At 49.4% G+C, this 13,097-nt stretch overlaps 1 protein-coding gene across 4 annotated transcripts in view; it reads right to left on the bottom strand.

The window, feature by feature from the left end:
- Window positions 1–1,216: 1,216 nt before the first annotated feature.
- L1CAM (L1 cell adhesion molecule) overlaps window positions 1,217–13,097 on the bottom strand; it is a 729,162-nt gene continuing 717,281 nt past the window's right edge. For all 4 annotated transcript variants that reach the window (XM_085629771.1, XM_085629773.1, XM_085629772.1 and 1 more), the window contains 3 exons: window positions 12,211–12,342; window positions 6,285–6,357; window positions 1,217–1,746 (listed from right to left, as the gene is read on the bottom strand). In XM_085629771.1, coding sequence (XP_085485897.1) covers window positions 1,509–1,746; window positions 6,285–6,357; window positions 12,211–12,342 — 443 coding nt within the window. In that variant the 3' untranslated portion in view covers window positions 1,217–1,508. The remainder of the gene's footprint in view (window positions 1,747–6,284; window positions 6,358–12,210; window positions 12,343–13,097) is intronic.

The following is a 13,097-nucleotide window of genomic DNA, read 5'->3' as shown; positions in this document are numbered from 1 at the left end:
GCAGACCTGGAGAGGAGTGTGGTAGGGCAGGCACGTCTGAATGGGCCCTGGGCTTTCAACACACATTGCTTTGCTTGCTTGCAGTCAGCGACAGGGTTTGGGCCACTGTCATCAATGTGTTTGGTTCACTCAAAGCACCAGGGGCTACCAGGGAAGGCTCCCTAAGTGAGTGAGCCCATTATATAGGGCCTTGACATGCAGCAACGCAGTGTTCCCTTGGCCAGAGGTGGAGAACAGACACCAAAGGAGTGTAAAAGCTGAGCACAGTTACTGATATGGCTGAGCTCAGTGGCGATGAGCAAGAAACACAGAAGCGGGGGATTGAAAGTAGAAGTCTTCATTGTGCCAGCTGAGCAGTGGGCCCAGGAGAATGCCCTCAGCCTTGAGAACATTGGAGCAAAGACGTCACTGGCATGTGGTGTGTATACATGTACGTGCGTGCATGCGCCTGGGTATTTGTAGACACACACACACATACACGTGCGAGTATCTGTACTTTACGTGTAAGTGCTAAGTAGCCATATGCATATGAAAACAGGTATGTGGTCAGATACTTGGAAGTCCAAGAGACATTTGCACTTTTTGATTTGTCAGCAATTGAACCAAAAACATTCAGAGTCTCGTGCCCGTGTGGACAAATTCTGATCTCGCAAAATACCCTTTTTTTAAAAAACATTACCTCTTCCAAATAATGCATTTTGTAATATCTGAAGGACATGTCTTCCATGTTGAAGGAGAGAGCCCTTGGGCACTTCCCGCCCTTGCCAAGTTCTGGGTGCCTAGATGGTCTGTGCCCTGGCAGGGTGCCCACGGCAAGAGAGTTCGCCCAGCTTTCATGACCAGAACTGATGACGGCAGACAATGATTTGGAAAAATGCATCTTCACCTTTGTGGCCAAAACCGTCCACCAACAACCCAACATACTCAACTCATTCGACGACGACAAGAACGACAATAAAAAAATAAAGATAAATCATAACTGTAAAAAAGCAATACATTTTTAGTGTTCCTTCCTTCCTGTTTTTGGCAAGTTGTACGTGGAATGTGTCTCGTTCGAAGGGCATCTGAACACAGAGCAGCAGAGGAGGCCATGGTCGCTGACGACACGGCTTCTTGGGTCCGCTGCGTAGCAGTCGCGGGGTGTGGTGTGAAACTGGTATAAAGTCTATGTAGAAGGGTTGTTTTTTTTGTCTTTTCCAACTTTCTCAAAGTTATGTTTCTTTTTTAATTTCTTAAATAAATCTGAACACTGTTGCCCCCCACCCTAAGCCCTGAGCAGGAGAACTTGGCCATTCTGCTCCACTCAATTTCTCCTTTTGCTTTTCTCCCTCCCTTCACTCAGGTTGAAAGATGCTTTTTCTGCAAGTTCAAAGGAAAAAAGACCAAAGCAACTAGTCACAAAAGCAAATAATAGCTTTGCTTTCCATGCTCTCTCTCTTTCATTCAGGCTTCGCATCCCTCCCCTCACCTCTCTTTTCCTCACCCCCTCCACTGTGGCAGAGGGGTCTTCACTCCAGTGCCACCACAGCGTTGACGGGTGAGGTGGCACCGGAGCTGTCGTGCCCGGCAGCGGGCTCCTTCTCATCCTTCTTGCCACTGTACTGGCCAATGAAAGAGCCATCCTCGTTGAACTGGACGTCCACGCTGCCCCCGTAGTCTGCCAGGCTGTCGTCGCTGCCCAGGGGTTTGATGAGCTCCCCATTCAGGGAGGGTTGGCTGCTGGTGAACGGCTTCTCTTCGTTGTCGCTGCAGGGTGGGGGGAAAGCAAACTGTTGGTGTGCAAGTCAACTGAGGAAGCAGGTAGGAAGCCCCTACAGTGGAGAGGGAACAGGCATGCACCCTTGCAGGGACCAAGTCATTCTCAGAAGATATGAACAAATGTTTCAAAGGGTTGTCACCCTGATGCCTCTCGTGGGGAGCGGGGCTTTAATGGGGGCTAACTGCTCCCTCGCTTTGGTAGCCTTTCGAAGGCATCATTGGGCAAGCACCCTGTTCAGGGGTGAGGTAAGGGTGCAGTCAGCTGAAATCACTGAAAGAAACCGCATGCACGTTGAAGCCAGGGCACAGGACAGCTACTGAGCATGCAACATGCAGCCGCATGCAGGCGCGTGACCAACCAGGGTAACAGTAATGGAGTAAACAAGAGGAACTAGAGTGGGGCATAATATTCATAATGAAACTTAAATAATGATATATGCTGAACAACATCATGGCTCACCATGCAAATAAAGCACCTATCCCCAGCATAGTTACAGGTCTAGGGGTTGCATGTGCTGACCCCTAGGATCAATTCTGGCCAAGATTCATTAGCACAAACTAAGTGATCCACTGGGGACTTGTGGCTTGTGCTGAAATGGAGGTGGGGGGGGGGGGTACACTGTACACAAAGAGCCAGGACTAAAGTTAGATGTGGGGAGGGGAAGAAACTTGACTGATGTCACAGAGTGAGTCCGTGTCAAAATCAAGCTTTGGAGTGAGATGCATGGCAGAGACAGGGCTCAGTGAGGTCACACACTGAGTCAGGGGCAGTGCTAAGGTTAGGTGATGCAAGCAGGAGGGATGAATCCAAGGAAGAGTATGGGCAGGCAGAGGCAGACCCTGGATTACGCATGAGCATCAACCAGGGGGCGACGTTTGCACCAGATCAGAGAAGACTCACAGGCGGTGCTGGCGACAGCCCGAGACATCTTAATGAGGGAATACTACTTCCATGAACTTACATATTCTGATACTGGTATGATGCTGAAGCAGAGAAGGGGTGTAGTTTCCCTGAGGTCACACATGGAGTCAGCATAACACTAGTGTAATAACTTTAGTTGCTGCGCTGTGCCGCGTTGCGTGAAAAGTTAGTAAACCTGCCCCAAAGTCATTGCCAGCGCTGCCTTCAGATTAGCAACATGCATAGCACCGAGCAGGATGCGGCATTGACCCAAGCCTTATGTTCGGCAGCCCACTGGCATATCTCCTAAAGGTCCATGGGAATTCTGCCCCACTCATGCACTTATGCCAGGGGCAAGAGGGCAGTGTTGCTGCAGTGCATGCCCAGACTGGCGTGAGATCCAAGGACACTCATGCTACATTCAGAGGGCCTAGAAGCAGCTGCTAGTCAGGGAATCAGAGAGGGCACATTGCCAACAGGCAGCAGGGTGCTGAGAGGGCATCATGCCAGTGTGCACCAAGCTTGCAGCCTGGCAGAACAGAGAGAGAGAGACCACTCTCCAACACATTACCTAATTCTAAGATATGAACTGCTGTGGTGGAAAAAGAAACAGAAGTCAAGGAATAGGGTGGTCACAGGCAGAAAACCCACAGCCTCAGGGGAGCCCTCTACCACCCTTTGAGTCCACCCTGTCCATCTGCTGTTGGGTCTGCACAGGAGCACGGGCCAGAAGAAGTCGTGTGTCTGTGTGTCAGGCAATTGGAAATGTGGACGTTCCACAGCAGGCTGGAATCTTGGACATGATGATATGGCGGACACATGTCAGACATACGTCCAGTATGTAACCCACTCCACACTGTCATATGTCAGTCATGTGTTGAGTATGTAACTGACTCTGCAGAGTGTCACGTCTCAGAAATGTGTCCAACCTGTAACAGACTCTGGAGTGTATCACGTGTTAGGCATGTGTCCAACCTGTAACAGACTCTGCAGTGTATCACGTGTTAGGCATGTGTCCAACCTGTAACAGACTCTGCAGTGTATCACGTGTTAGGCATGTGTCCAACCTGTAACAGGCTCTGCAATGTATCACGTGTTAGGCATGTGTCCAACCTGTAACAGACTCTGCATGTATCACGTGTTAGGCATGTGTCCAACCTGTAACAGACCCTGCAGTGTATCACGTGTCCAACCTGTAACAGACTCTGCAGTGTATCACATGTTAGGCATGTGTCGAACCTGTAACAGACTCTGCACTGTGTCAGATCTCAAGCATGTGTATATTATGTAACCAACTGCACTAACTCCTCCAAATGTTTGAGTAATCAGTCTCTGAACTGACTGTGTCATAAGTCATATCCAAAACAAAGGGGGGACCAGGAGCTATATTTAAGCAGGTCCTGCACACGAGCTCCTGGGCGAATTGTGAATCAAAGGGGTGTGCCGTTCCTAGTGGGAGGGGAGGGGGAAGGGAGGTTTTTCTTCATGATGCCCTCACACACCCCGAAGGATGTCATGCTTCACCATTGTGCCAACCACAGGAATAAAACATACGACAGTAGGACAGGTCTAGACTTATTTTAACTCACTAACCTGTGCACTACCCAGCCCTCACACCGGGACGCACCTTACGGCTTCTTCAAAAGATCTCCGCCAAAGAGCCCCGTTACGGGAGCCCGTCTGTCATTGCAGCACCGGCCCGACAAGGAGCTTGGCCCAATGATGAAGCATGACATCCTCCGGGGTGTGTGAGGGCATCATGAAGAAAGACCTCCCTCCCCTCCCACTAGGAACTGCACACCCCTGTATCATAAGTCACTCATGTAACTGACTCTGAGCTGAGTGTGTCACATGTCAGTCATATATTGAGAATGTAACTGACTCTGCAATGCGTCAAGTGTTAGGCATGTGTCCAACACGTAACTGCCTCTGCAGTGTATCACGTCTTAGGTATGTGTCCAACATGTAACTGACTCTGTAGTGTGTCACATGTTAGGTATGTGTCCAACATGTAACTGACTCTGTAGTGTGTCACGTGTTAGGTATGTGTCCAACATGTAACTGACTCTGCACTGTGTCACATGTTAGGCATGTGTCCAACATGTATCTGACTCTGTAGTGTGTCACGTGTTAGGTATGTGTCCAACATGTAACTGACTCTGCACTGTGCCACTTCCAAGACAAGTCTATAATATGTAACCCACTGCACAAACTCTTCCACATGTTACAGTATGTCAAGCTCTGCCCTGACTGTGCCATAAGTCACACATGTAACTGACTCTGCACTGAGTGTGTCACTTGACTTGCACGAGACGGGTTGGGCATGACTGTCTTGTTCTATTTTCCTACCTCCAGACCCAGTTTCCCAAGTTCTTCTTTAGCTGCATGGGGGTTTTCATCACTGCCTCTCTTGTTTGCTACCAAGCACTGAACATACATGATGTATGTCCACTCACCCCATTCTACAGAGCAAAGCACCAATCCGTTCTCTTGTACCAAGTGAAACTGGCCCACAAGATGTGAGTTCACTTTACAGTCTCCCCAGGCACCATCAGGCATGCAGGCCCTGGGTAAAAGAAAGGGCACCTTACACGTTATTGACACTGGTGTCCATGCTGACGTGCTCCTGACTACGTTTCTGGCACCCTACCCTACTATACCTCTACTTGTCACCTACTACAATATGACAGCGGGACTCCTCTGGCATCACCCAAATCATGGCTACATCCATCCTCAGCTCTTTCTATCAAGCAGGATCCCTCCACTGGGGCTGTCTTCCTCCAGCCCTCAGGGGCTGCTCTAGAATGCAGGAGCTTAAAGCAGACCCTGACAGCCCTCTCCTCCTATCGAAGGCGTTCCAGAACGATCATCTCTTTGGCCCCGATTCACAAATGTAAACTTACACTTTTATGTAACTTTACTACTTTCATATTCACAAAGGTACACTTAGACCAAAAGTCTAACTTTGCTATTAATAACTTACCTTTGTGAATACCGAAAAGTAATAAAGTTACACAAAAGTGTAAGGTTACCTTCATGAACCGGGCCCTTTGTTTGGTGATGTATGCATGGGTTTTAAGACTAGTGTGGCATCAGTCCTGAATGGCCCTATAATGCTCACACAAAGGAGCTGATAAAACTCCTAAATATGAATCCGGTGTTTGTCGCCCCAAGCGCCTGCTCACTGTGCTATGTTCTGTTGCATTTTGGTTTGAAATGTTATTGTGGCTAAATATTTTGATACATAAATAAGGAACAAATCCAACCAACATGGTGGCATTGTGATGCCGGCAGGGAGCAGGACTGGGTGCACCCATTGGCGCCTTTGGTGCCACACCTGGTAGACAGTCAGGTGGTGACGCATAGGGAGAAGAGCTCACAGCAGAGCTCTGGCTGCTTACTGTGATGAACAGAAGACACACACTGCAGAGTGCATACAACAAAGAGAGAAGGAGAGTGCACACCACAAAGAGAGGAGGTGAGAGAGACCGTCCTTACCTTTCCAGAGATCTGAGGCATGAGGAAGAGCAATGAAAAGGAGGGTTAGGCAGCTGGGATAAGGCGAGGCAGAGAAAAGTCCAGCCACAGACATAAGCAATGCCACCAGGGGCTGGCACACACCTACCTGTACTCTCCGAAGGTCTCATCCTTCATGGGTCGGGCCTCGGAGTCGACCTGGGTGTCTTCTTTGTCCTTCACTGTGAGGATTTTGAGACAGAGAGAGACGGTGAGCAGGGGTCAGTGCCAACATCCGTGGACAAAAGTTACCTAGTGCCTCTCGGCACCACTACCCTCCTACACTGCCTGCCCCAGATAAACATGTGATGGGAGGCTGATCTGCAAGTGACCAATGGCAGGGCAGCCTTGCATCCCGAGAGGCAGGATCTGTCGCACCCTGGAGGTCCAGGGGGCTTGATCCCATCCCCAAGCTTTTTGTCAGATTGTCAGAGGCCAGGTAGTCTCACACTGGCATCAGAAACCCCCTAGTCTCACACCTGTGTCAGAGGGCAGGAAGTCTTACATCGGTATCAGAGGCCCCCAACTCTCACAAAGTTATCACCCAGAACCTTTGATGACTGATGTCCTCACACCTTCTGACTAAAATTCAAGACCTCCCTTTCCCTGTGGGAGGATGGGATGCCCTTCCAGCCTAATGATGTGAATGAAAATTGGTTCTTTTCCTATAAGCATCTGTTCGTAGCGTGTAGTGCGGTAGAGTCACATGCTCTGCATTCTCCTGCCATCTAGTTTTGGGCACGGACATTACAACTTGTTTCCCTTTAAGAAAGTTTTGAGCTACAGGATGTGCAGCAACTTCTCTCATGAGCCACAATGCACATGGGTATCAACTCCACCCAAAATTGTTTTCCGCTCTGCGAGTGAGAGGAGTGATGATTATCACTGTAAGTTGCTAAAGAAGTAATGAGTGTATGATATAATTGTCAGCTTCTGGGGAGGACGGTGGGCACATGTGATTCTACAGCACTACACACTACAAACAGATGTTTACAGGGTGACATTTTCTGTTCGCCTCATGTGTGGCTGTAGACGCACATGTAAAGCAGTTTCATCCTAATGGTGGTAGTACACAGGTGATACAGATGTTAGGAGTACTGTTCTTAATACGTTCTGGCCAGCCATAGCCTGTTGACGGGCTAGTATATTCACAGCGTAATGCTTTGTAAGGGTGTGTGGTGTTGAAAGGTAGCTGCCTTGCAGAGATCTTCTAATGGAATGTTACTTAGGAAAGCCATGGTTTCTCCCTTCTTGCTTGTAGATTGTCTCCTGGGGGTACAGTGAATACATGTTTAGCTTTGGTGTAGCAGGTTTGGAAACATTTGACAAACCACCTTGCAACCCCTGCCTTGGAAATGTGGTAGCCTTTGTGGGGTTTAGCAAAGGCTGGGCTGGAAAGAGCTGTTTAGTTTCTCAGAAGGACTTAATCCTGTCAATATGGTACATGAGTGTCTGCATCACGTAAAAAGGTGTGCAACAGCTTTTCGCTACCAAATCAAGTTGTGGAAAGAATACAGGCAGCTCAATAGTCTGGTTAATGTGGAAAGGTAACCTTCAGTTTCTTTTATGGAAGGTGGCCTTTCTAGTAGCCATAACCTCGCTCAGCCGCATCAGTGAATTAAAAACACTCACCATCCAAGAACCCTTTGTTCAGGTGCACAAGGACAGGGTAGCCCTTAGAACTAACACAGCATACCTGTCCAGAGGGAATTAACTTTGCGTTAGTGCTGTTAAATCATTGATGCAGCTGAGCGAGGTATGGCTACTAGAAAGGCCCCCATCCAGGAAAAAAACTGAACATTACAAGAGTAGAGGGGTGCAAACGCAGACCTAAAAGACTAGTGAGAACTACACTAAGGTTCCACAATAGGGCTGAAGGGGGTCTTGGGGGTATTATTCTTTTGAGTCCCTCCATGAATGCCTCAGCCGTAGGAATCTTGAAAAGAAATGAGTGCTCCCCTTTCTGCACTCGCACCGCAGCAGTGGCGAGGTGGAGAGGTACAGAAGTGTTTCTGAAGGTGTAAAAGGTCACATGTGATTTCCTGAACCCTGACTTGGAAGAGGGCTAGTTGCTTCAATATGCAGCAGTGGACATACCTCTTCCACTTGGCTGCACAATATGTGCATGTAGTGTAGTGGGCCTACGTGCCTCGTGCAGCAACATATGCTCATCTAGGATGATTCCGGAGCCAAACTCAAAAATCTCCAGTATCCAATCACTAGGACGAGCTGCTCTGGATCCGGGAGGCTGATTTGGCCTTGTTGTTGTGAGAAGGTTCCGTTGGATTTAAAGCTTCTTGTGACTTAGGACTGATGCACATGTCCAGGCGCACCCAGTACCAGGCCTGTGTCTTCCCCAAATTTGAGCCAGCAGGATATTGGCTTTGGACACATGCCCCACTTTCCTCACCATGTGCGGGATCAGTTGGAGAGGAGCAAATGAAGCAAATATATTTGGCCAGTTCACCCACAGTGCATTGCACGTGGACTGTGTGTACTGGTGTCTGGTGCTGAAGCATTTTGTGCTTCCTGGGGCGGCGAAGAGCTTGATGGCTGGGGTTGCCCAGTGTTGGGAGTACCAGTCTAGGACTTGTGGAAGGAGTTCCCACTTGTGGACTTGTTGATGAGTCCTGCTTATCATATCCGCAAACCTGCTGACCTCCACTGGTAGGTTTTCTGCTACAAAATGGATCTTCTTCAGATATGCCAGTGCCAGATGTCCTGTGGTAACACAGACCATAGTGTGGAGAAAACACCCACCCCACCCCCTCATTTCTGTATGTAATACTTGGCTACCATGTTGTGTGGCTTTATAGGACGACTTTGCGCTGAACAATTTTGTAGAAGGCTTTGAGGGCTGAGGCATAGGGAGATGTCCAACAGCTGCAGGTAGTTTATGCATCAACCCTGAGTGGGAAGTGTCCAAGTACCATGCACAGTCATGTTGCCGAGATGTGCGCCGCGCCCAGAGAGTGATGCTATAGTAGTGATGGTCACCTGGGGAAGAGGGTCCAAGAAAGACCTGACAAGCAACAGGTTGTTGCTGTCCCACCATTGCTGAGAGGGCTGAGTGCTGGTCTTTAGCCTCACTAGATCTTTCCAATGACCCGCCGCTTGTGATCATTGCTTCACAAGGCGCTTATACAGTTCTTACGGGTAACTGAGGAGTGGACTAGAGAAGAGGCAGCAGCTGCTGAAATGCCATAACCCTTCTGGTTAGGAGATGGTTGACTTGTGACACCACTTCACACTGAGCGCAGGAAAGGCTGGGCCTGTTGGGACTGGAGGAGGGACCTCTATGGTGAACCCTGGGCTGTGAAGCAGGACCATGGCTGTATGAGTGTGTGCCTGGCATGGTAGCCAGCAGCTGCGCTTGATCAGTGAGTCGTTGAGGGACAGTGAAACATGAATGCTGCCTTTCGAAGACGAGCAGCCACCACTGCTCGGCATTTGGTAAAGACCCTCAGAGCTGCAGTGACTCCAGTGGGTGGAACTTTGAGTTTCTAATGTTGTCCACTTACCATGAAGTGAAAGTATGGGTGGTGGAGTAGGTGTATAGGGTGAGGAAGGTGTCCTTTAGGTCCTCTGCTGTCATGAAGGCCCCTTGGCAGAGCTGTGGAATGACGCGCTGCAAAGTTGTCACAGGAAAGTGCTCTGACAGGATGGACCAATTCAGTGGCCTCAGGTCTAGGGTGGACCGGAGGGACTTGTCCTTCTTTGGGGTGAAGAGGTACAGCAAGGGATGTCTTTGCCCCCTTGGTATGGGGGCACACACTGTGCTGCACCCCTTTAAAGAAGTGCTTAAACCTTGTCTTCAAGGAGAGTGAGGTGGCCTTGACCGAGGGTGGGGCAGCATGGTGATAAGTGGGGGGGCGGTGGGTTGTGAAATTCTAAGCAGTTGCCCTGCTGAACTACTGCAAGCATGCTCTCATCTGTTGTGATTTCCTCCCAGAGAGGGTGGAAGTCCTACAGGTGTCATGTGATGGGAGGGAGAGGGGTGTGGACGAGTCAGTGCTTGGGAGCGGAAGCTCCTGTGCTGGATCCACCTCTAATACTGCTCTTGCCATTGTTACTCCAGTAACCACCCGTGAGTATCGTCTGCCTTCCTCAGACTCGCCAAAGGCCTGCTGTCGGCAGTGGTAGAGTTGTGCCTGGCTGGGGGTGGGGTTTGAGGACTTAGCCCTGCCACTGGGCTGCTGCCTACAGAATGGGCTAATGGATTTCACAATCTTGGTGCCCCTTTTTTTTATCTTTTCCAACATATTATCCACTTGGGGCCCAAAGAGGTGTTCCAGGGCCCAGCAGAGAGACTGCCTAGACTTCCCGAATGCTGCTCCAGGTCAGACGCCTTTCTATGTGGCGTCTTCAGATATCCACCCCAACACAACATATCATCACAAGGGGGTCATTCTTTCTCCCAAAGAAAGGAGAGGCAGTCAGGACTAGCCAAAGCCCACATTGCTTTTAAATGTATTAACCTTCAGTTGTCCATGGAAGGGTGGGCTTTCTTCCAGGGCTTCTACAGTGGAAAGGCAGACACCTGCGGCCAGGTTTATGGATTCCCAAAGAGAGTGACCAGAAATATTAGGAGGCACCCCTCTGTTGATAGACAAACCTCAGCTCAGCACAGGGGGGTTCAGGTGTGGCTGCTGGACATAGGATTGAACCGGGCAGGATGCTGATGGCTTCTAGCCGATTCAAACATCCGGGCAGCCTCTATCACATGACCGCCCAAGAACAGCAGCATAAAGGCTGTCATGTCTGCAGAAGACAACCTGACCCTGATCCTCATTTTCTCTCACATTCATAGCCACCGTTCAGACAGTACAAGATGTCACAAGCATATGACACACAGGTCCTGTGGAAACCAACTGACAACATACAACACACATGGGGGGGAGAGTCAAAGGCCTCAATTACGGGGGGATGTACACATTGTTCATGGAGGGCTTGTGGGCCTCCTACACCCAGAGGGTGTGGGTGTAAAGGACTGTCCTTGAACTGCAGATTCAGGGCCCACTTGCTGCCACTCGCTCTGGGGCACGGTGAGGGTGCAGAAGCCACCACCTAACATGGGTGGGTGTGCGCTTTGGGCGCTTCTACGGGCCAACAAAATATTGTGCTACGCCGGTGGAGGGTCAAAAATCACGGTGCTTGTTTTATGGGAATGCCCAGTCATCACTTTATTCTGGCAGGGGGTCGCACCAGTGATGTCGAGGGTGTTGGGCATGGAGATGCCCGTAAATGCCAAGTGGCTCTCATTGATGATCAGAGGGGAGGAAGAGTGGTCCAGACAAAATAGACTCTGACTGACCCTAGCAGCCGGAGTAGCAAAGCGTAATATAGCGCGCAGGGGGGGGACGCACATCGCCCCATCAGTGACAGAACGGGAAGCCGACCTTGATTGGTGCCAACAAGCTGAAAAGGTCATATACGACAGTAGAGGTTGTGGGGAAAATTGGGAAAAAATATGGTCCCCTTGGGATAAATACAGAAACACATGAGAGGAACTGATAGCCGCAAACCAAAGTCTCCACCTGCTGCTCATAAGTGAGAAAAGCCGAGCTAGATATGTCGCCATACTTAAGTACGGTCTATTTGTGATGTAACCCACCTTGCGTGAATTAGAGTGATCAGTGTTTGTTTGCCTTGACATAATTTAACTTGATAATGCATACTCGTCCGTTAGAATGCATGTGATCACCTTTTGTCATAATGTACCTCATCACCCTGTTTAATAACAAGAGTTATAAAAAATAAAATCACGGTGCGCTATCAGTGGGCTTGCTGATTGACAAAAACACTCAGGGGAAATAGGGGCAGGCCAGAAGAAGTCAAACAGGCACAGCTTTCCCAGCCAGGTCCAAACGCTTCTCTCTTTGTGGTTCTGCAGGGCAGACAGGTTCAGGGGACCACAGAGGTCCTCCTGCTGCTCTCACCTTGGTCAGAAGCGTCTACAGCTCTTAGTGAACAGTACGAGGACTGAGTTCAGCCCTTACCAGTGCCACAAGAGTATTCACAAGTCTAGTACTCACCCGAATACTTCCCTCCCTTGCTGCGTTTGATGAAGCAGAGGATGAGCAGAATCAGGATCACCAGAACGATGGCGCTTATGAGGCCGATGAACCAACCTTCGGTGGCGAAGCCGCCATGTTTCTTCACAGAGGCTGAGGGGAGAAGGATGGAGACAATCAATGTTAGGGAGTGAAACTGGTCAAGGTACAAACATTCCTAAACTACAGTACCCAGTGAGGTGCATTACAACTCATGACCACCCAAGGTAGAGTAAAGCAACAGTTCCCAACCTACTGCACCGCAGCACCGTCTGTGCCGATGCGCCCAGCCATCTCTTACACCTTAACCCTAGTACAGTCCTCCCAGACTCCACTGCCCAACTCCAAGCCAACACAACACACGCCAAACCAATCCATGTAGAGGTCTCTTCATGTCCATCCTAAATTATCACAACCCAAGTAAAACCAAAGAAAATGACTCTAATGCAAGCCACCTGAGGCAACGCCCAGCAATCCAACCCATTTAAAGCCAAGTCCAACCCTTCTCTATAGGTCCATCACAGCCCGTAATAAGCAGAGGAAATTAATCTAATGCCAGCCCCCTCAGAGAGCGCAGATCAAACCTCTGCATTTCAGCTCTTGCAGAATCAGCCCAAACTGAGTGCCTACTCATTTATAGCTCTGGCTTCACACTGAAGCTGTCTAAAATACCTATTGTTACCAATACCTATTGTTACCAATTCTTTAAAATGTACGTAGAGTGGACTCTGGCTCCGCCAGAGGAATGACTCGCTTTCCTCATGCTATTGGCTGTATGGTGTAGCCTTCCACTTTCTATAGAGAGCTTGCCTTGCATAGCATGAGGGACTATTTTACATCTGACAAATACACTTAGTCCTCAAATTTTC

This window comes from Triturus cristatus, chromosome 10, assembly GCF_964204655.1.
Source record: "Triturus cristatus chromosome 10, aTriCri1.1, whole genome shotgun sequence".
Taxonomy (NCBI): domain Eukaryota; kingdom Metazoa; phylum Chordata; class Amphibia; order Caudata; family Salamandridae; genus Triturus; species Triturus cristatus.
This window is presented reverse-complemented; position numbering and strand designations above follow the sequence as displayed.